This window comes from Nelusetta ayraudi, unplaced genomic scaffold (assembly GCF_046127955.1).
Source record: "Nelusetta ayraudi isolate G7.1 ecotype Tasmania unplaced genomic scaffold, CSIRO-AGI_Nayr_v1 ptg000026l, whole genome shotgun sequence".
Lineage (NCBI taxonomy): Eukaryota > Metazoa > Chordata > Actinopteri > Tetraodontiformes > Monacanthidae > Nelusetta > Nelusetta ayraudi.
The window spans coordinates 7,433,646-7,456,980 of record NW_027466076.1 but is presented as its reverse complement, the minus strand read 5'-3'; the positions used below and the strand labels follow the sequence as shown (position 1 = coordinate 7,456,980).

Below are 23,335 nucleotides of genomic sequence, written 5' to 3'. Positions count from 1 at the left end.
GAAGGAGCGCTGGACCCCCCACCTGACTGGGTGAAGTCTGGAGCAGGGCGGAAGGCAGCGGTGGGGGAGTGGGGGGAGAGGCTGTGGGTGGGGGAGCCGGGGAGACTCTCACCGGAGGACAGCGAGTGGTTCAGGGAGGAGAAGCTTCGGCTGGTGTGCAGGAGGGGGGACGGCTGCATGGCAAAGCGCCGGAAGAGGGAGCGACGCCTGGAACGTGGGGAAAAAGGAAAAGTTGGAAAAATATTAGCAAAAAAAAAAAAATGAAATGAAACTGAAATGATCCAGAGGTACCAAAGCCAAAATCATACAAGCGCTGCAAAGCCCGGCTGTGATTTCGAAGACTGCGCCGATTATTGTAAATAACACATTAGTCTCACAGGGGTCGCTTGGCCCTGGAACACGTGTGCACGGAAATAGCTCCATATCTGATCCAGACACATCACACATGCGGTCGTACTTTACGTCCAAAGGCGACAGAAGTGGAAATCGCGCAGGGGAGTTTTTGCACCTTTCTGGCGTCCTCTCCTTCTTGGGCTTCTTGGCACAGCGGACCATCTTGCTCCTGTAGCTGTTTCTCCTCGCCGGGCCGGTTTTTATTGACGTGTTTTCAAAGGGAGTCGTCGAGATGGCCACTTTGCTGCCACTCTGCAAAATGAAAGGATTGAAGCGATAAATAAATGAAAGGCTCTGCTGCCTTTCCGAGGGCTCTATTTTCTAGCAAACTATGACTTCTGCACCATCATCTGCTTGAATCCAATTAAATGATTTCAAAATAATATTTTCAGTTATCATTATTAGCCAGCGGTGCGGCACGCTTTGACAGTGAAAACATTAGAGGGATGAAGATAAACCTTTTGTACTCTTGACTCACCTTTATCAGGAGCTCCACCACCTCGGTGTGGACCAGACCATGAACCGCTTCCCCGTTCACGTGAGTGATAAGGTCTCCGGCTCTGAGTCCTGCCTTTTGTGCCGGTCCGCCCTCCTCTATGTTCTAATTAACGAGACAACAGGGAGCATGTTGATGAAAGTGAATTAAAACTGAATTCAAACAAACTCTGAGTATTTGGACGATAGCTAAACTTTCAGCGCGGCTAAATAGTAACATTTTCCTTTCACTTGGAGTGAGGTTTGTTGTGAAGGAAGCCAACATGATGGCCTGAGGAAAGCAGTGAGAATTCCATTCATCAAAACACTGTTTTGATGAATTATTAAGGTAGCTTCTAAACCTGGTAACTCATTCAATGAACTAGCTAGTATTTGCAGTGATTTCACCAATTCTGCTCCCCATTGTCAAATTGGTGTCAGCAGTGTTGATGTCAGTAGCTGCGTTTCCATTACAGTTTTTTGCAAAATAAAAGCAATATTTCAAAAAATCTCGATAAAGTACAATTGCGATTTGCAGGTGTTTGATGTGAAGCGCACGAGGCCGTAATTCTCGTAAAATCTCGTCTCACGAGACCCCACTTTGGGGAGGATGGAGGTACGAATTCTTCTTTTTTTTTTCGATAAATCTGCATTTCGATGTTGTTTGCTGTCAAAAATGGTTGTTATATTTTTCTCTTTGATGACTCACAAAAAATATTCTGTCTCCTCCACCGTTCAAACATAACGCGCCACTTTCACTTTTAGTGAACTGGTCACGTGACTCCCTACGTCAGGTCCACTGACGTGTAAATGCGAAAAAACTGTTTCCATGACACTTTTGCGATATACCTCTATATCGATACATCTGAAAAACCAACTCATGAGAGCATAAAACCTTTTAGCCATATTTGAAAGGTTTTTTGAAGTTTTGGTGTTTTCATTACCAGTATTTTTTTGTTGTTGTTGCGATATTTAGGTTTTGCGCAATTCTAGGGCTAATGGAAACGCAGCTAGTGGCATCTCTCACCCAACACACAATCTGAACCTTTTTCCACTAAATCTTCAGTTGACTCTTAAACCTTTACACAAGGCTCTTCATTCAGAGGATGAACTGAAAGGTGGCGCCGCCGTCCTCACCCAGACCATGTGGTAGACGGTGTACACGTCGCCGTCGCAGGCGTACACCCGGATGGCCCTCAGCGTGAAGCCGAACTTCTTCCCCGAGCTGTGGATGACGACGGGCTGCCGCGGGTTGGCCGTGAAGAGGGAGGAGTCGCGGCTGGGCGACGAGTCCCGCGAGGAGGGGTCCGAGGAGAGGGAGTAAGGGGAGAGCGGGCTGGCCAGCGGAGACACCCCGAAGATATCTGTGGAAAATGACAGATAATGACCTCCTGATTTTTTTCCCCCTGTAATTTAATCAGTCGGACCCTGACGGGCCCCCGGGGGCTGCGAGGAGGATTCGGCGTCGAGCCTGTGAGACAGTTTTTCCTTCGGCCGGCCTCCTCCCCCCGCTGTGAGTGAAACTAATGGGATTTTCTCCGGGCGCACACAGAGACCCCGTGCTCCTGCCCTGCCCGCTTTCTTCATTTGTTAGCGGCTTGTACTTGGCCACTCGCCCGCAGCCACTCCGCAGAATGGAACTCGCAGCAGGTGACGTGCTTGGCCAATTTCACACCGATCAACAGGGCGCTTTCATCACTTTCACATTATTTGTCCGACGTCCGCTGGATTTATTGAGATTTTGAACACTTTCTTTTTCTGCGAGACCCTCCCGCAGACTTCACCCTTCAGGGAATTGATCAAATTTTTACAGTGTAATGCGTGTCTATTTTTTTTTGTTACGTTCTTGGACTTACCGCTGGGGATCATCAGGGACAGGGTGCCGGTGGAGACCGACTTGGGCACTTTGGGCACCGCCCCCGTCTTATCTGCAGCACTCTTGGGCCTCAGGGTGTTATTCTGAGCTGCTTGGTCCGCGGCGGTTTGACGTTCGGCGCAGTCGGGACTCTCCGCTTCTTCACCTCTGGGTGCCATGTGGTCCAGATGCTCCGAGAAGCTTCCTGAAGAGTACAAAGACGCACGCGATAAGAGCACAGAGCTGCGCTGAGGGCACAGAGCAGTGGCAGTGACTCCAGAAATATCCAGTCTTTTCAAAAGAAGAGCTGTGAAATAATTACAAACAGTCTTGACAGCATATCCAAATATAGACGTGTCAAACTCCTATTAAAAATACTTGAGGATTACTGCAGTTTTCTATTGCGTCAGCAGCAACGTATTTGCCTGCAATGCAGTTTAAATAAAAAAAAAAACAGATCTAAACTTCCTACCGGACAGCGTCGCCCCGCTGTGAGTGCTGCCCGGAGTGGTGGCGTCATGCTCGTCCTGCGGGAGCTCCCCAATGGAGAGCGAGGTCTTGCTGGGGTCACCCAGGCCCGAGGTCTCCTCTCCTTCGCTCTCTGCTGAGATGGCAAACTTCGGCAACAGGCCGGTCCGGGGACCTTGGTTCACGCCGTCCGTGTCAGTCGACTGGGAGAGTGACGGCCTGCGGGGGAGACGACACGTCCTGGTGAGACGGATGGACGTGACGGCCGCGCTGCGCCTGGAGGATTAGCATCTATTCCTGGGCTCTCGCACTACCAGCACCATTACGTCTTCACATCGAAGGGATGTTTGCTAACTGTGTTCAAATAATATTCAAACTCAAAGCAAAAAACTATGTTTTGATTGGGATTGGGATTTTTTTTTTTTTTTTTTTTTTTTTATAAAGGGATTTTAAAATATAGATTTATTAAGGCTGTCGAAGTTAACATGCTAAGAGGTTAGGAGCATTGGCTTGAGAAAGCCTGCAAGGTTTGAGGGTTTTTTTTGGAGAGTATCTGGACAGTTTAAGTACTGGTATGTAATAATTTTGGAATTTTCCAATGAAAATAAAAATAGAATATTTCCACAAAGGAATTATTATTGTCCTTTCCAATTTTTCCCTAGAGTATGAGAAACACAATACATATTTTACAAATACAGCAAGGTAAAAAAAATTGCACTTAATTTGAGACTCCACCAGCTGAGAACCACAGCACTAAAGCAAACCATTTATGAGTTTGTTTTGGCTGCAGCCAGTCCACTGGTTTATAGGCCTTAACTTTAATTGTGCTCGTGAAGAAGAAGAGCGGCGCCTTTTCATATATAAACACTCGGAGTGAAGAACTGCAGAGAATTTTCCACCCGCCGCTTCTGCAAAGAGGCCGAACGAACAAACAAACGTACATTTCAGCAAAGTCCGGCGTCCAGCTGAGCGAGTCCAGAGTGAGCGGACTCTCGCTCTTCTTCCCCTCCGCCTCACCCTTCTCCTCCAGGTGTCCACGTGACAAGTCCAGGCTGCTGTAAACCTGATAGAAACACACATTTTGCCCCATCATCAGCACTACCCGCCTGTAAAAAAGTGGGGGGAAAAAACAACACACTATTTGCTGGGAATGAGCTTCTGGTGTCACTACGAGTTCTTATTCCAGTTTTTTAATTTTGGCAAAAGTTGCCATTGTGCGTCATCAGTGACTTTGTTCCCGCAGAGCAGGAGAGGGGCGGAGACAAAACGCCTTGTCAGCTCGGAGCAGGTTCAGTGCGGCTCCACTCATCCTCCGAGACCCCCCGCCGCTCCCTCTGCGCTCCATCTCTTTGTTTTTGATGTGAGCGGGAAGCGCGCTGCATTGCAGCACTCGCACTGACTCCCAGCTTGCCATGACTGTATTGTGTTCCACATTACAGCCCTTCAGCGCCGCCCCCTCTCAAAAAAAAAGAGAAAGAGAAAGTCTGATTCGCAGGCGGAAAATATATGCAAAGCCGAAGTCTACATTTAAATTTAAGGTGTAAACAGCAAGAGAGGAGCAGGTTAGGTGGTGTGGTGGGGTGGGCGAGGGAAACACTTCCATGTGGAATGACATTGTTCACATCTATTTTCCCCCATGTGAGGTGCGGGAGGAGATCAGGTCATCTGCTCATTTACAGCGGCACAAGAGCCTCTGGCAGCAGCCATCAGCCATGACTGCGATAAGCTTTGCGAGATTTGAAGGGGGAAGAAGAAAAAAAGAAAAAAAAAAGACGCACCTTGGAGAATCTGTGAGAGCAGGAGGAGAACTGCCGCAGCTCCACGTTGAAGTCCTCGTCGTTGGTGTCCTCCTCCTCCGTCTCCAGGTGGTGGTACCTCTCGGAGCGAGCTGACGATGGAACGAGTGGATTTTTTTTTTTAGAGCCAAAATGACTTCAGGGCAGAACGCAGTGAATTTATCTTTACGTCGGAAGAAAAAAAACTCTTAAACTTTTTTTCTTATATGGAACAAACACGGGAGAGAAAAGTGAGACTCTGACCTCCCAGAATAGCACATCAGCAATTTGGGTGTTTCTATCAAACATCATTTTTGACTTTTTTTCACTTGCAATCTCAGTTACAGTTTCAAGGCTAATGGAAAATCATCGATGGTTTCACGTTAAGTTTGTAATACTTCAATCCCATCAGTTGATGTTGCCATGAAGACGCAGTTGGTGTAGAGGTGAGACTGCGTCTGTGCTGAGAACAAAATTCACCCCCAAATTTCTGCTGAAGCTTTAAAAGAAAAGACAAACTGACCCATTTTTAAGAGAATTATTTGAAGCTGTGTGATGAGTCAACCAGCCAGTTTCATGCTGATTAGGGCTGCCTTAACATCTATGATGGAAACTATTGGGAGTCTATGAAAGCATTTCAACATGAAGATAATAATGCGAGGACACAAAGTCAACGCGCCGTGTAAGAAGCCAATAATCTAATAATTGGCCAAAATGTAAGAAAAGTCCGGAACCAATAATTCAATAACTTTTGGCCAATAATGTAATAACTTAATACGTTATTGGCCTGCTGAAAAAAATTCTATGCAAACGTAATAACTGAGGTAATAACGTAATAATTCACCAATATCACTTGATTTAAGTTTTATTTATTGGATATAACTGTAATAAAAATCTCTCTCCCTCCCTCCCTCCCTCCCTCTCTCCCTCTCTCCCTCTCCCTCTCTTTTTTTTATTCAATTCTTTTTATTTTATTGCCGTTATCGTGATTTTGACTGGAAAGCTCTCAGCTCTGGTCGCCGTGGACGTGGCGGCGACGACTCACTGTCAAAGTAGCTGGTGTCGTCCTCGGACTCCAGCTGCGGGATGAACTCGGCCTTTTGCCTCAGCAGGCTGTTCCAGTCCAGGTTGTGGAAGAACTGGTGCTGCTTGACCTCGGCAGCCCCGCCTGCGGCAGGAACAAACAAACAAACGCAGGTGAATGTAGATGGAGAGGCGGAGGGCGGCGCTCCGTCTCTCCCTCTGGGAACTGCAGGCCGACCGGAGACCATGACTATAAATTATGCAGCGCCATTTCCTGTCCGTGACCTTTGCGGAGGGGGAAGAGCTGCAGCCCCGTGTGCGCGACGGCCAGGAGGATCCAGATGAACGAGGAGGTGCAGCCCAGTCTCCCTGAGATTAAACCCCCCCCCTCTCCCTGCTCTCCCGGGTCAGGGCCATTTTTACAGTTGAGCGAGCGCCACCCTCTTCAGCGCCCGATCATGCACGGAGCGAGAGTCGCACGTCGGCGAGGATATAATTGCAATTGATCAAAGGGAGGAGGCGAGCGAGCGGTGCTGCTGGACAGCCTCAATCCCCCTCCCCCAACCCTCCACCTCCCGCCAGTGACTCAGAGGAACGAGCAGCTGCAGCGCCGAAGAGGCTCCGGCTCAGTCGTCTTCTTACCGGCGCCCATCCGCTCCAGGGGATTCTGGCGGAGCAGCAAGGTGATCAGCTCCTGAGCATCCAGGGGAGGAGTGTCCTCGCCGTCCGGCCAGTTGATCTCGTCTGGGAAACAAAGGGCGCCATCAGTGTGAATCAAAAAATAACTGAAGAAGTTGTTGATTTTCTGTTCTTTTAAAACAAGACTGAAAATTGTGGCACGAAAATGTAGATTTTAGAGAGATTATTATTATAACTCTTGATTTTTTGTTGTTGTTGTCATATTCATTTAAAAAAACAAGAAAAAGAAAAAGAAGAAAGGCCACCAAGCATATTTACTTATCCTTGGGTATAACTGAATAGAACACTTGATGCATTTTTCTGATGTCTGTCATTTCAGGTTTCATTTTTTTTCTGTTTTTTATGACCTTGCGGTGTTGATTAAATGATTGAATACTGCTGCGAGCGTGTCAGGTTATTTGTTTTACAAGCACTTCGTGCATAAAGAGTTTTTTGGATTTGGGAAGGACACGAGCGCTTCCTTTTCTTAAGGGCTATATTTGGCCGTGCACCACTCAAGTTTCTTCTTCAGACATTTGAGGAGAGTGCATGTTTTGCCTTTGGTTCGCATTTAAATAATAATAATAATAAAAAAAAACAAAACCCAAAGCAAGAGGAAATTTGCGAATAAATTCAGAATTAGAAGCTTTTCACTCAAAAGCTTTTATATCCATTTTTATGAAATTGTAAATTTTACAGTTAAGAAATGATTTGGGCTGTTCATAGTCTAGATTAGATTCTAGACCTGCTGTCCCCAGTACAGTTCTCTCCACTGGAAAAAAAAAAAAAAGAAAAGGTCAAAACGTAGAAGCACAATGTTGCAGCAGACGCTCTACATGTGTTCTGGCTCGGGGAGAAAATCCTGGCGGATTAGCAGTGAAACAAGGCAGCAAAGCCCGTCTGCGCCCCGCTGATTGTCTGCGCCGCGCACAGTTTCTCCCCCATTTTTAATCAAATTTTTTGGGAGGGTTGGGGGGGTTATGAATATGTATGGGGGCCCGGACCCCGAGGCCACGGCGGCGCGCATTCAGCATGTTGTTCAGCATGGGGACCCCTTTAATTAACAGTCACTCTCAGCGGCTCGGTACACTTTGATTGAGAGCATAGCAAATGAGCGGTGGCGCGCCATCCATTGGTAGACACACACTGTTGTCCGATTCAAATGTTCAAAATCACCATTCAAATGTTTAATTCATTCATGTGCAAGCGAAGGTTGGGATTTTTTTTTTTTTTTTTACCCTCCCTAATGTGCGAAACAAAATCTGAATACCAGATTTCTGTGAATATTTTTAAAATGTGACATTGCAGCAACAAGACAAAATGTGTTTGGTGAAAAAAACAAAAACATAATTTATGCCTTCAAAGACTAAACGGCGAAAATATTTTGGGGGTCGTGGAAAAAGCAAGGCGTGCGCAAGTATTTGGTTTTTCCAGTGTCAAGACGTGAGGAGGGAGAAAAGATGACGGTCAGGATTAAAAAAATAATAATAATTGGTGCTGTGCAACTAGAAGTACATTTTTAGAATTTTATTTTTTTGCCCACACTGTTGAACTCTACTTTCATAGAGGCCGCCTGCATTTCTTTTCTTTCAGCCAAAGGTCTTCATTTTCACATCGAGAACGTGTTGCTGGGGTTTTATGGTGCAGTGAGATTTTTTTTACTTCTCAACTATCCATGAAATCGAACGGAATCATCCAAATTAAAGCAGTGGTTCTCAACTGGTTCACGAAGTCTAGACCCAAATTTATATTTTGATTATATATTTATATATTTTATGAACACAAGCCTATTTTCAATCATCTATAGTAAAAAATGAAAATAAAAATAACAATGTTGAAATTATTGAATAGAATTGTGTGTCCTGCAGAATAAATGCCCAACATTTTCTCTATAAATATGTATATATATTTTCAAATCCCCCCCCCCCAAAAAAAAAAAACTTCCCACAAAACCATGACCCAATCAAAACAGCACGGCAACCCACTCTTAGGTCCCGACCCACCAGTTGAGAAACACTGATTTTAAGGGTAGACGATGAATGTGCCACAAAACCCAGCAGGAACTCTTTGTTTGCACCCAGCTGCAAACACCCGCTGGCGGCATTCAACAATATCTGCTGATGCGTTCTGGACGTCCTCACTGTGTGAGAGGGTGAGAGGGCGAGAGGGCGAGAGGGCGAGTGAGGACTGACCGCTGATGACCTGTCCGAACAGCTCCTCGGGCGTGTCTCCGAAAAACGGGACGCAGCCCACCAGGAACTCGTAGAGGATGATGCCCATGGCCCACCAGTCCACCGGCTTGCCGTAGCCTTGTCTCAGGATCACCTCCGGGGCGATGTACTCCGGCGTTCCGCACACCTGTGGACACCAGTAGCCCAGCAGCTAAAACAGGGTGTGCTCGGACCGAAGGGGAAAAAAAAAAAAAAAAAAAAAAAAAAAAAGACACGCACCTGCTTATCGGAAAACTCCCGGGCATCTTTCTCGATGTGTCCCTCATAGAGGTTAGTGGTCATGTTCATCAGCCCCACTTTGGATAATCCAAAATCTGTCAGCTTGATGTGACCCATCGACGTGACCAGCAAACTGTGGACGGGATGAGGAGAGACGAGCAAAGTTGAACAACAGCTGGGTGGATGTAACTGCTCTCAGGCGAACAACACATTTCAGTCCAGATGTGACGACGAGTCGGCACCTGTTGCACCGAGAGACGTTTTCTTGCTACACTGCGACTTCCTCCTTTTCCACTGGCATCAGAGTAAAAAACACCACTGCTTGCTCTTCCTGTGGTGCGAAGGCAGGATGCGTTTGTCCTCCAAATGTGAACAATATGAGGAGCAATCTCTTTCAGCCTGGATGGTTCTCGTCACGAGGCTTTCGTCAAACTTGGCAAAAGACTTTTTTTCAGCTTTTTGCGTTTGGTCAAAAGTAAACTTCCAACTTTTTAATTGCTACATTTTCTCTCTCTGGTGGCTGAACTTCTGGAAACCGTCGCGATTTAACAACTCGTTCCTGACTGGGGAGGGGAAAAAAAAGTGCCTGCTGTTTCTGAAAATTACCTTGTGAAAACAAACAGAAACTGGTCATTTCTGCACACCGGGGAAAAAAAATCTGAGAATCGTCGCATCGATCAGCGTGAGAGAGACTCAAGCATGTGGACAATCAATCGCAAGTCTTACTTGTCCGGTTTCAGGTCCCGGTGGACGATGCCGTAGTTGTGGAGATACTCCAGCGCCAGCACCGTCTCCGCAAAGTACATCCTGGCCATGTCCACCGGCAGGGGACCCATGTTCTTCAGGAGGTTGGCGCAGTCTCCGCCTGGAAGTATCGGGGACGACGCACAAAGCAGCGGACATTTATGGAGTGAGCGTTTGAGCTACGGTGCAAGTAACCAGAACTGAAACAAGAAAATAAGTCCTGCTGCTGTGCTGACCTTCGACATACTCCATGACCATGCACAGGTGGCGCCTGGTCTCGAAGGAGCAGTACATGGACACCACGAACGGGTTCTCGGCGAAGGTGAGGATGTCTCTCTCCACGAAGGCCTGCTGAATCTGGTTCCTCAGCATCAGGTTCTGCTTGTTGATCTTCTTCATGGCGAACCGCTGCTTGGTCTCCTTGTGGCGAACCAGGTAAACGGCTCTGTCGGGGGAGGGGGAAGACATTGTACAAGAGGTCAGAGGTCAAAAAAAACCCTGAGAACAGCCACCGGTGCGACGTCCATCCTCGGAGCGTCGACGTACCCGTAGGCGCCGTTGCTGATGAGTTTTATCATCTCGAAGTCCAGCTCGCGTGGCTTTCGCCGCGACCGCAACGCCGTGCTGAGGCTTTGAGACTGAAAGGGGGCAGCAGTGAGAAAATTGAAAACGGCGCGTTGCAACCCGCGGCACAGAACGGAGCAGGTGGATAACGTGCGCTTACAGAGTCGTCCGTCTCCGGGGTCTCTGCGATCCCGCTGTCGCAGCTGGTCAGCTGGGCGATTTCTTGGGAAAGGACGGACAGGAAAAAAGAAGGACAAGGACAAGTCGGAATGTAATTAAACGGGTTATGATTGTTTCTATTGGCCGCACGCTGGCAGAAAAGAAGCAGCCGGCTTTGGCTCTTAATCACCTATTAGGCCTGCGGTGCTGACTCGGAGATAAACCGAATTGGAACCTAATGGGCCGGAAATGAGACAAAGCCACTCAGACTCGTGTCTGAGGCCCATTTTAAAATCACAACTCCAGAACAAGTCGCCATTATGAGCCTCAAAGCATCTTTTAAGACCGCCCTGCCCCCCCCCCCCCCCCCCCCCAACAAACACTTTTACTTTTCTGTCAGGTTGTGTGGGTTTGCGCGCGATCGAGCCAAAGTCTGCGTGTGTGTTTTTCGCCACAGGAGGCGTTTTTGCCATCGTCCCCGGAGGGCCCTGTAAACACATTTCCTCCGCTGTTTAACATCTGTCCCGCCTCGCGGGCTGCCTCCAGGCGGCGGGCGGGAGACACGCGGGGGAGAGTGTTTGGGGAGATGGGCTGACGGGGGCCAGCTTGTGTGGATGTGTGCGAGGTCTGTGGGGAGGCCATTCCTTTCTAATTAGTCATAATGAATGTTGTTTGCGAGCGAATCTGGGGAGATGGAGGGTCATTAGAACGAGTCTGTTCAGTGGTGGCGCATTAGTCACGAGGCCAGCAAAAAATGTCATGTTTTTGTTGCGTTTTCGGAGATGCCGGAATAGTTTGCGTCCAAATGCGATGTCAGGCGATACCAGACCTTGCAGTTTAAATTTAAAGTAAACATTTTTTTGGCCAAGCACTAATCCAAAGTGTTTTTTTTAGTCAGTCTAACACTGGGGAACCAATCAGCGTCTTTAAATACGTGGGAAAAAGCAGGGAGCGACTCCTACAAGCTGCTAGCTCAGGTGCTAAAGAGATTAGCATGGATGCTGCTAGTGGTGGCTTCAGCAGAACTGTTTCCAAACTAAACATAGAGAAAAGCATCGGGACTGACTTGGGGAAAACTTGGTAACAACCTCGACTATGACCACTGAGTTGTTTAGCTTTCCCTTTTTTTTTTTTTTTTTTTTTTAGCAATGACGCTAACGACGACGATCAACCCTCGCCGTACCTTCCAGAGGGTCTCGTGTGAGTCCGAGCTGACTGATGATGTAGCGAGGGATGTCCGTCTTGATGCCCTGGCCTTCTTTAGCGTGTCCTTCAGCAGCCTCTAAAAGGTGGTAGAACTCCTCGGGGTCAAACTCCTGGTAAACAGAGCAGGAGAAACATTTCAGGAGCTGTCCAAGCTAAACAGCCAGCGTGTTGCTGCAGTATCGTGATGTTTTTGAGGTTGTTTTCATTTGCTTGGTTCTATGTCTGGATGTTTTATGAATTTAAGTTATCGTCACATTGCCTAGAGAGGTAATTGCTTTGCCTATGGTAGGAGTGGAACGTAAAATATACACGTATATACGGACATGAATGCTATGACACTTCATGACAGGCATCCTGTCTGAAGTGAAAGACACTTTTTAATTTTCTATCCACTAGGGGGCAATGGAAATGAGCGTTCCAAACTCAACCAACATATTATCCCCATTTAAAGTTTCTCTGGCCAACATGTAAGAAAACAGATGCGAAATTTACATATCCAGCAGTTAAACTGCCTCAGACTAACATTAATTTGGAGTCGCATTAATGGCCATCTGGTGGGTGCGAGTCGGCTCTTTGTGGTCGTTACCGACTGGGGGGGGAGATCAACCTCTGGAGGTAGCTGCTCTCGAAACGTGCCCTATTCGGCGCTTTAAAAGTTTTAAATGTCTTTGAAAAAAAATGTCCAATAAATTTGATCCGAGCGACATTATTTTAATTCTAATTTTTGGTGAAAAAACAAACAAAAAAAAAACGTACCAGGCATTCCAGCAAGCGTGCCGGCCGTGCGATGACGATGAGGATCTTCTTCACCAGCTCTCTGATGAAGTTCACCTCCTCACTTTCTGATCTCTCCGTGGACTATTAGACAAAAAAAATACATGCATTAATAAATGACATAATGTGTATTTTATTTTATTTTTTTTTTTTTTAAGTATTTCTCACTCAGACTGCTCTCACCTCCTGCACAAGCCTCTCCAGCTTGTCGGTGAGCTCGCAGAAGTAGCTGGAGGTAATGAGTCCGAGCCGACTTTTCTCCAGACAGTCGCGGGCCAGCTCAATTATCTGGTGGTGAGCGAAGCCGAGCACGCCATCTGCCAAGGGGAGGACGCTCTCGGGAGAGTTGCTGCGGATGATGTCCTGTATCCTTTCTTCCATCTGAGCGGTGGCCTGGAGTGAGAAAAGCGAAAGGGAGCGTTGCTGTTTGCTGGCGCAGACTCTCGCGACCAAAAGGCCGGACGCGAACAATGTAACAATGCCGTGGCTTTTACCTTAGGAAAGCGCTCCTTGTAGACATGATTCATCATTATAATTTCATGGTCATAACAGGATGGTGATCGTCCAGGGCTGGGGAATGAGTGAAATCGGCGTCAGCGGGGGGGGGCAAAAGGTGCGGCCGAGTCGCCTGTGGGGTACGTGTGAAGCGTTACCTGAGACTGCGTGAGCGTGGTCGCATGGCCGTCGCTCTGCAGCATTCGTCCCTAGAAATGCTTTCAGTGCAGAAGTGCTTGGAGAGGAAGTGCAGTTCATCAGGCGTGGGCTGGAAGGGCAGCTGGTGCAGCTTCTCCTGTGATGAACAGGATGACTGGAAATGAAACACATATATATTCAACGAGAAAAGAAAAAATGAAAATGATTTTTTTCTTTTGTTGAAAGTATAAATAAAATACGGCCGTACAGCAAACTCTTCTGAAACAATGTCTTTTTTTTTTTTTTTTTTTTTTTTTAAGTGTGATTTATTAACTCAAAGTTCAAATATGCCCTTTGAATTATTTTTTTTTTTTTTTTTTTTTACTTTCTTGGATTTACACCCTGTTATACAACCGTGACTCCGTTAAAAGCTGCTGCACTGTGTCACACGGAAACAAGAGCCAAGAACGACGGGGCCCTTTTTCGACGTACCGAGATGGTGGAGCTGGGCGTGTTGGTTCCATATCCAGAGGAGGGGAGGGAAGCCAGAGACCAGCGGCGGCCATCAGTCCTGCACGGCAAAGACAAACACAAGCGGAGGATAAGTTGCACGTCTGCGTAGAATGAGAGAAACAACGGACTGAGGTGAGGCCTTTCACTGTGATTTAAACTGGGGCCATCTGGCCAAGTTTGCTTTTAATAGATGTTGGTTAATTGCCTCTGCCCTGATGATAGCGAGGTTACGGGGGCGGGGGATAAAGGAGATGCTTCTTTAGTTTGATTTTAAAAGCATCTACGAGTTAAAGGCGGGTGGGGGTGGGGGGGTTGAGGGGGTTGGGGGGAGAAGGGGCAGGACGTCGGGGCAACAAAACGAAGGACGATGCAGGACTGAAGGGAACTGCGATGAGACACAAGTACTAGCGGGACCACTGGACTGGAGGAAGCGCATGTTGCGGTACGATTTTAGGGGGAGAGAAAACAACAAAGGGGTTCAAGGGTCATCGGAGGCCTAGCGTCAAGTTACCTGTCTGCTCTGTGGCAATGACTGTGGATTATAACAACAACAAAAAATACACAATTACATGGCATCATTGGCCCCATTGAGCAGTTGAAACAAAACACACAAAAAAGATTTTGTCTGCGCTCGTGGCTCCCTCGTGAAGTTGTAAACTAGGTGGATCAGCGCCGCTATCGTTTACCTTCGCGCAAAGGAGAAATGAGCAGAGGCACTCGGAGAGAAATTCCTGGGACTGTCCTGTGGGCTTGTTCCTGCAAGACAGAAGAAACCACACCGACCAATGGAGAAGTCGAACAGAAAGCAAATAAAGATTTTATTCTCTTGGACTGAGAAGAACTTCTTCCCTTCCCGCTGCCGTTGGTTCCTCCATGCCGGTGACAAAAGCTCCGGGCCACTGAACACATTCACTGCGGCGACTTCCCCAAAAGATGCTAATGACTCATCGAGTCTTCAAATCCCATATCACAAAATAAATAAATAAATAAATAAAACAAACCCCTTGAGTCTGGCATTTATCACGTAATTACATCCCTCTGGACTTGAGCGACCAAACAGATAATTAGCAGGCGGCGTTAACCTCCCGCGACAAACCTTCTCCAGCCCGGAAGACGGTAAATCTGAGTTGGTGATCGCCGTCTCCGACTGTGCTGGGATGTTCTCATGGAGAAGCAGGTTGAAAACAAGACCGTTGAGGTCAATTCACTTCTCTCGTTCCCCGCTGCCTTAGAATACCGACGTAGCTACCAAAACATCACTCGATTAGATTTGACGATTCATTTTCTGCTCGGTACTCGTGGCTCACAGGATACATGATTACAAGCTTATGTTAATTTTTCTTTTTTTTTTTTTTAAAGACAACTAAATTGGATATATGATTGGTTATGTGCGGGTTTTAAAACAAACAACGAAATATGGGCCTTGCATTTAGCCAAGTGTCTTGCAAGCCAAACATTTTTTCAAAAACTTTTTGCACTGGATAAGTTTGACGTCCGTCATTGCCAACTCAAAATAATTTCAGCATTAGTACTGTAGCAACCAATGATCATAAACTGTAACCGTACGACTATGCTATATCTAGAAGCTTTCTGCTTCTATGTGATGTGAGAAACACAAGAAGTAAAACATGACTTTTTACTTCTCGTGGCTAAAAGTTAAGCAACAAATGATAAACGAGTCCGAACTGTTTTAAAATGCTATGTAGAGAGTATTGCACATGACGGAACATGAGAGGAAGTGAAGGAAGGAAGTGAAGCGCAATATCGGCACAAGATAGGTGCGACTTTTATCTACAAAGAGTAATTAGCTGGTGTGGAAAGCAGATGTTCGTACCTCTGGAGCCGAGGCTGGTCAACCACGACCTCAGCTCGTCCCACAGCTGAACATTAGCAGCAGCAGCAGCAGCAGCAGCGAGTCTCTCTGGCTCCATGTTAAAACACCCGACTGACGACTCCGAGTCGGGGGCTTTGCTTTCGCTCGCCAATGCCAGGAAATAAAACGCCCCACGGTCAATGAGAACCACCACCACCACCCCCCACCCCCCCACTCTGCCCCTGTGCATTTCCTCTCCGCGGGCCACAACTTCCTGGCCGAGCACAATCGCTGCCCTTTGGCTGGCCGGCGCGCAGATGAGTTCTCACCCGAAACAAGGGGAGGAAGTGACCCAGCACGAGACGATCCCCACATTGAGAATGATAAAAGGAACCTGCGGCCTGTATTTAGTCGTAGTGCTCTTGCGACACATCTTCAGACCGATAAGACAAAACTTATTTGCGGCGCTACCGCGGCTCTGCCCATTTGATGATATCAATCGTGACACAATGGGTCGCCTTCCTGGGAAGGGAACATCGTGAACTGTGGGGTAAGAGGAGGTAAAAGTTGTGTACACACACACACACACACAAACAGACTTGTACACACACTCACCTGTGAGTGAGGAGAGAGGGGAGTGAGGTCGCGGCAGACCCGAAGACTGACCACTTCCTATCAGGCTCTTTCTGTTGCTCGTCCTGCAGCTGCAAAGGCAAAGAAAAGTGTTGAGCGCAAATTAACCTGAGTCACAGGCCAAAAAAAAAAAAAAAAATTTAATCCTAATTTCTCAGCATGTTATTTAACCCCTCTGGTGTGTTAGCATGACAGTTTTTTTTCGCAAAATAAAAACAATATTTCGAAAAATTTTGACAAAGTACAATTGTGATTTGCATGTCTTTCCATTGAATGGTGTGAAGTGCAAAAGCCGTAAAATCTCATCCTGTGAGACGTCACTTTGAGGAGGATGGAGGTACGAAACACATTGTGAAAAATTTCCATTTCAATGTTGCTTGCTGTCAAGAATGGTTGTCATGTTTTCTCCTTGTTCACCTGTAAAAAATATTCCGTCGCCTCCTCCGTTCAAACATAACACGGCCTTTTCACTTGAAGTGAACTGGTCACGTGACCCCGTACGTCACGTCCGGTGACGTGTAAATGCGAATAAAGTGTTTCCACGACACTTGCGATGTATCTCGATATCGATGCATCTGAAAAACCACCTCGTTAGAGCTTAAAAACCTTTTAGCAATATTTGAGGAAGTTCAGTTGTTTCCATGACCAGGTTTTTTTTTTATTGCGATATTTAAGTTTAGGATTAAACAAACTGAGTGATTTCATTAGGAACTCATTAAAGAGTTGTTGTTTTTTTGATTACCCAGCTGGTGTGTGTGTGTGTGTGTGTGTGTGTGTGTGTGTGTGTGTGTGTGTGTGTGTGTGTGTGTGGGAGGAGGTGGGGGTTTGTACAACGTCCCGTTCCAAATGCACTCAGTCCCCTTTGGAGTGTGCCAAGGGCATACGGGGGTCCCGGCGCAGTAGCAATGCAAAGCCTCGCACGTCCAGTGTCAGTTGACGTGAGGAGGTGACGCACAACCGCATAGTCACCGACGTGTGAAAGTGCCAAGAGGTCCGAGTTGAGCGCGAGGTCACGACCCACAGTCCCGGGACTGGAGTTCGCGTCTTAAGCAACAAACGAAAACCAAGCCTGAGCACTACTACCGGTCTCCTGAAGCCGACCTCATGTTGAGCCGTTGGATAAAATTCACAAACGGCGCAAGCTTTGGACAAAGGGGCTTGCAACCGCAGAGGGAGAAGGCCGAGCGCCCAGACAAGACACGGCAGAGCATGACATACCGTGCATGTCTGACTGAGACCTGAAGGGCACGTGTCAAAACTTTGGTATGTGAAATGCAGAAGGTGGCGGTTGGGGCGGGGGAGGGGCCCATGTGTCGGCCACGCCGTCGCTCCTTGCGGCCTTTCGTGCGTTCGCGGACACAGCATCCCGTCAATGGGATGTTTCGGGTCCTTTTGCGGCAGGAGCTTAAAGGAGTCCGGGTGCATGCGTCTGAAATGGCGCGCACGCGTGTACGATTAACGGCGTCCGGTTGCACAGGCCTGGTCGTGGAGTTGCACTTCGGGCGACAGGAGGATTTGGGTGGGAAAAAAGGTAAAGGAGAAAAAGAAATGAAATAAAATGAGACGCATAAAAAGCCTGAAGAACATGAATTCGCATCAAGGTCAGGCAGCCAATGACACGCTGTTACATAAGCTCCTCTGAGAGCCAAAGCCTTTCCAGCAGAAACTGTAAGGAGTTGCTCAACGTTTATAGAACTCACGCGCTCCTCCCTTTCCTCCTGTTCCTCCTCCTCCCCCCTTCAAAGCAGAGTCAACTGTCGTGTGTCGGCGTTGCGGTGAAAGAAATTGTGTTTTTTGTGTGGTTTGTCGACCTTTCGCAAGCAGACTAAATTGCTTTGCGGCTTTGATACGACTCGTATTCTCATTCTTTTGCAGGTCTGCTGTACATTTACATTCATGCCACTGCTTGGTGGGAACCGCACGAGGTGAAGCTTTATTGTGTTAATGTGACGCACAGGAGCCCCAGCGAGCGCACTGTGGAACTCTGGATCGTAAAAGCGGAAAATATAAAAGGAAGAGTTTCTACTCCAGCGCTTCGAACGAAATGAATCAAAACGGTGCCGCTCGGTGGCCTGTCCGCACGACGCCACGATGGAATTTCCACCGAACTTCGGCAGGAACGCAGAAATACCTGAGCCCCGCCGCCACGGAGGCCTTTTTTCAGGTTCGATGTCACCAGTCGTCGGCGGAGGAGGGTCAAAGAGTTGCACGCAGGGATAAGTTCTGCCAGAGGTCCGCATGCAAAGGCTTTCGAAAGGATATGATGTCAAAACCTGCATCACCGACTCGTCCAAGTTCACTCTGCAGACTCTCTTTGTTTTTTTTTCGCTTTTTTTTTTTTATTTTTTTTAATTTTTTTTAACGTTTCACATTTTTGCCGCAGGTCACTCCTAAAATTGTCGAGCGGAGTGCTTAATGCTGATGGGGGAAAAAGCGGGTCAATAATGTAAGGTTTATTATCCCACTTATATCCACTCGGCTTTGCTGTGCTTCGAAGAAAACAACGTCGTTGACGGGTTTTGTTTTTTTTCTTGAGTTCGGACATTTGAAACCGTCGTATGTCCACCGTGACCCCAGTATTGGGGCGGGGGGGGCATTAATAGAATAATATCTGGCGCACAGGTGCTCAAGTCAAAGCGGATCACATTTAACCAGGCCTATTCATACCCTCTGAGTGGTGGATTAGGCCCAGAGAATGCAACAAACTGCTGCCCAATCCACCCTCCTTGTTACTTCAGAGTTCTTGCCGCCGTCGCGGAGACGACATCGTGGGTTAGGATGACGAGGCGGACGTCTCCGTCGGCTTTGATGCTCGGCCGAGGCCAAAAAGGCTGAGTGTGGGGAAAAGAAACGAGAAAAAAAAAAAAAAAAAAGCCCTGTACGACTGCATGGTGAAGCTTTCAAGAAGGGGATGAAGAAGCCCTGGGCGTGGATGATAGGGGGAAAGTAGGCCACTGTTGTGCGCCGTTCTGCAGATATATGTGAGATTTGCTGGAACGGATCCGTGTGAGATTTACCCGTCTCAGTTCATATGCACAAAAAAAAAAAAAAAACCCTCAACCTCATCAAACCATTGTTGTGGTACGAAAACAGGTGAAAAAAAAAACGCTCCACGGGCGGCGGGCGCGGATCGCTTTCTCAACCCGCTAAACACGCATTACGAGGAAAAAAAAGAAAAGAAAAAAAAAGGTGCTTGTGACAGTTTGAGGCTGTCGCTCGCTTCTTTTCCACTTGAAAGTTCACTTCCTCTCCCGCGCTGCGGCACACGAGGAAGATTTACTCGTCCGCATTTCAAAGTAATCCAAATCTGTCACAGACAATATAGTCGATTTCAGCTCCCGCGACTTATTTTTGGGCAGCGGAGGAGATAAAATTAGATTTAAAAAAAAAGAAGAAAAAAAAAAGCCCTTGATTTTAACAAACGCGGACGACGCCGAGCTGCCGACTGATCGGTGACCCGCCCCGCGACGGCAACGGAGCCGCGATTGGTCGAGTTTCTCCCCGTCGCCTGTCGGAGTTGTCAGGTGAGCTGACAAAGCGCGACGCCGCACAAATTGCTGCTCGCAACGCTGACAAACTCAAATTCAAAGTCGGAAACATGACACACGCGGCGCTATTAATAGCGCTTAAAAACCTGGCTGCTTGGATTAAAGAGGCGAAGCCACTGAGGACACGCTCGTTGTTTGTGTTGCCACTTCACAGGACAGAGGCTGAACCGAACTGGGTTTTTTTTTTTTTTTTTAAAGCGCAGTGACACATTTATCCGTCTTTGCCGGTAGAATTGGCGTTAATGAAACGTTTTTCTTTATTTTTTTTTTAAGATGCTGCAACTTTAACAAGCCATCCATCCATCCATCTTCTATACCTGCTTATTCCAATTCAGGGTCACGGGGGTCTGCTGGAGCCTATCCCAGCTGTCTTATTAGGGCGAAGGCAGGGTCCTTTAACAAGCCACTCAGGACAATACGATGCACTAATCTGGTGAGGCTTCCAGCCTTGGGCTAATGTAACAGGTGTGAGCGTCGAGGTTGTGACATGGGCCTGGCGGCATTGCCTGGTTGACGCGTCAATCAAGGGAAACAATAGGAAAGCAGCCGAGGATCGTCTTCAAAATAATCGGTTGAATTCAAAGATCCGTTCGCCTCTTAATGGCGCGAGAATTGAAAAATTACGCCCTCATTTTTCTCACGCGCGGCAAATCCGTCCAAGGTTTTAGCCCTGGAGCCAGAAATGTTTTGCGGCGAGGCAAGAAGTCAGGAGGAAAAAAAAAAAAAAAAACATTGCCGCAGTGTTTCCTGCTAAGCTCTTCTGTAATATGAAATGGGTCAGGGCAGGGATTAAAAATAAATATCAGTGGAAATGAGCTTTGCCGAACCGTACACAAAAAAGAAGCGGGATTGGGCTGCTCAGCTCCGCGGCGAGGCGTCGGCGTTTCTCCCCGCCCCCCCCCCCTCTTCCCGGCTCGGTTCGCCTGCCGAATTCCGTGCGAGGAGTCGCCGAGACGCCGCAATTGGAAAAACGAAGAGGCGACGCTGGTCGGGCGAATCGGCGGGCTTCTGTCCGGGAGAGATAACGGCACCCGGCGGCGTCATTAGCGGCAGCGCAGCGGGAGGGGGGGCCGGATCAGGATTTCCACTTTTCAACTGTGAACTGATGATGATTGCATGTGTGCGAGTAAACTTCCCGTGGAAGGAACACGAAGAAAAAAAAAAAAAAAACGACCTCGACAACAAACGCACAATTGGACTGGAGAAAAGAATGCACAATGGGGGCGACGACGAGAAAAAAACAAAACAAAAAAAAAAAATAAATAAAAAAAAATAAAAACACCCGACCGCTTATTCACGCTGCTGACCCCATTAACGCGACCTGGTGCCTACACAAAGGGAAGCGTCCCTTCCTTCAAGATCTCCGCTTACAGCCTTTCACGCCGAGGTTGCCACTGAGCCTATTGTGCGCTCGCTCGGACAAAACAAACAAGCTAACCGGCTAACAAAACTCAAGCCCGACGATTTCGCAGGTTACCTCTGCGACCGCCGCAGCCGGGCGCCGCTCAAAAAGTGCGGCATGGTGAAGTTGGACAGCGCCGTCCACAGAGCCGACTCCGACATGGCGTCCGACTCGCGCCACAGGGGCAGGTGCGGCGGCGCCGGCGCCGGCGAGGAGAGGCGCCGGCTCTCGGGGTTGAGCAGGGGGCGACTCGCAGCGCAGTCCTGACAGGCGCCTCTGCAGCTGCAGGAGGAAGAGGACGAGCAGCGGCAGCGGCAGCAGCAGCAGCAGCAGCAGCAGCTGCTGCGGCGGCGGCTCTCCTTGGGTCCAAACTTCTTCTGCGCAGGCACATCTGCAGCCAGCTGCGGCATGAACGGCGAGAGGAGAGGAGAGGAGAGGAGAGGACGCCGCGTCCTCCTCTGGCCTCAAAGTGCAAAAAAAAAAAAAGTAATCCTGGGAGGATCCTGAAAGGCACACGGTGGGGCGGCCCTCTCTCCCTCTGTGTGTGTGTGTGTGTGTGTGTGTGTGTGTGTGTGTGTGTGTGTGTGTGAGAGATCCGGGTCAGGCGCTGACAGCCTCTACTGTTGCAGGGATGTGACACCCAACGCCAGCTGACTTTTTGTTTTTCGCCGCCTCACTGCGACTGAGCACCGCGCATCCCAACACCCCCCCCACTCCCTCCAAAAAACACACTCTCCGTCCGTCCCTCCCTCCCTCCCTCCCTCTCCCTCTCTCCCTCTCTCTCTCTCTCTGGCGCTCAACATGCTTCATATCATGTAGCAGGCGTCTACCACTTCACATCCTGCTGAGGGAGGGAGGGAGGAGGCGAGGAGGCGGCGCTGGATCATCAAACTGGCTCCCCTCCAGATAGTTTGGCTGGTCAGCGTCATCAAACGGGCCCCGTTTGAAATGGAAATGACCCGCCGGTGATGATGCGGCTCCGACTCCTCCCTCCGCTGTTCTACGTCGACCTTCCACTCCACCGCTTGCGATGGTTGGGACGGCCAATCGAAAACGCAGATTAAAAGGTTTGAGATATCGAAACGTTTCTGAAAAATACTACTGAAAATGTTTTTAAGATGATAAAAAAAAAAAACCTGACATAACTCCACATATCTGCACCGCTTCATCCACTTTGTGGATTTAAAAAAAAAAAAAAAAAAGAAAAAAAAAAAGGAAAAAAGGTACTTTGCCAGCTGAGGGTCATGTTTGTCGGACTTGGCTGAGCAGATTAGAGCGATGTGAGAGGAGTGACATATGTCCCGCGGAAGCTGAGTGCTGGAAACAAATTCAGGTTTCCAAGTAGATAAACGACAGCGGGTCGAGCTACTGATAGGTTGCTTTTTTATCTTTGGAGATAAAAAAAAAAAAAAAAAACCCTGCAGAACAGATTAGAGCAGCGTGCAGTCGTGCAAAACAGACGCGTGGCCACGCTCGGTCTGAGATCATCACGTAAGTGGCGATGTCACGCCCGTTTTCCCCCGTAAAAATGCAGCTCCAGAAGCAAGAGAGGGTTTCATCAGACACGGTTAATGGCAGTTTTAAAACGTTTAATACAGATTATATTTATAATTTATTATTATTATAATTATAATTGTAATTTGTCATTTTTGTTACGATAAAAAAAACTCAAATTATTTTTCCAATGTAAAATAATTCTCATTTTGCTTTAATTATAAGCATCTGGATTGTTATGCGACGGTGAGTGCCTGTAAAATTGTACTTAAACAAAAGAATTTCTTTTTCAAACAAAGCGTTCATCTCCAATTGAATTCAATTGAGATCAATTTCCCAGTGTTTTGTCAACCTGGTTTGCCTTTGACCTCTGCTGCGTCGAACCTAAGGTGACCTTGGGATCATCATCACAATACAAAACCGACTGATCCCGAAGTTTTTTGCACTACTTTTGCCAAAAAGGCCTCTCGTGATGAACCGGCTGAGAGCCTTTCTGGGCCAGGAAGCACCGGGACGGACGTGGCGACGGTCCGGATGCTGCGGCCTGTTTGCGGAAGGTGAATTATTAGCCAGGGAGACACAGAGATACAGCACAAAGAGAGGAGGCAGGGGGCTAGCCGTTAGTGCCACATCACCGCCGCTTCCGTCCGTTGCTCCTCGGCAAAAAAAACGAAGAGTAATCAGAAGCCATTTCTGTCAGCAGAAAAGCGAGCGGCTCGGCCGGCCTCCCTGCAGG

General features: G+C 47.9%; 1 protein-coding gene across 12 annotated transcripts in view; it reads right to left on the bottom strand.

The window, feature by feature from the left end:
• mast4 (microtubule associated serine/threonine kinase family member 4) overlaps positions 1 to 23,335 on the bottom strand; it is a 70,594-nt gene that overhangs the window by 6,030 nt on the left and 41,229 nt on the right. For 3 of the 12 annotated variants that reach the window (XM_076029465.1, XM_076029469.1, XM_076029476.1), the window contains 25 exons: positions 16,138 to 16,226; positions 14,396 to 14,465; positions 14,221 to 14,241; positions 13,689 to 13,767; positions 13,217 to 13,371; positions 13,058 to 13,133; positions 12,747 to 12,956; positions 12,546 to 12,647; positions 11,767 to 11,899; positions 10,585 to 10,646; positions 10,407 to 10,498; positions 10,097 to 10,305; positions 9,843 to 9,981; positions 9,117 to 9,249; positions 8,859 to 9,024; positions 6,631 to 6,732; positions 6,011 to 6,133; positions 4,969 to 5,078; positions 4,132 to 4,253; positions 3,195 to 3,409; positions 2,724 to 2,927; positions 2,005 to 2,231; positions 872 to 994; positions 509 to 645; positions 23 to 207 (listed from right to left, as the gene is read on the bottom strand). In XM_076029465.1, coding sequence (XP_075885580.1) covers positions 23 to 207; positions 509 to 645; positions 872 to 994; positions 2,005 to 2,231; positions 2,724 to 2,927; positions 3,195 to 3,409; positions 4,132 to 4,253; positions 4,969 to 5,078; positions 6,011 to 6,133; positions 6,631 to 6,732; positions 8,859 to 9,024; positions 9,117 to 9,249; positions 9,843 to 9,981; positions 10,097 to 10,305; positions 10,407 to 10,498; positions 10,585 to 10,646; positions 11,767 to 11,899; positions 12,546 to 12,647; positions 12,747 to 12,956; positions 13,058 to 13,133; positions 13,217 to 13,371; positions 13,689 to 13,767; positions 14,221 to 14,241; positions 14,396 to 14,465; positions 16,138 to 16,226 — 3,284 coding nt within the window. The other 9 variants (XM_076029467.1, XM_076029471.1, XM_076029472.1 and 6 more) reach the window with 8 other exon arrangements.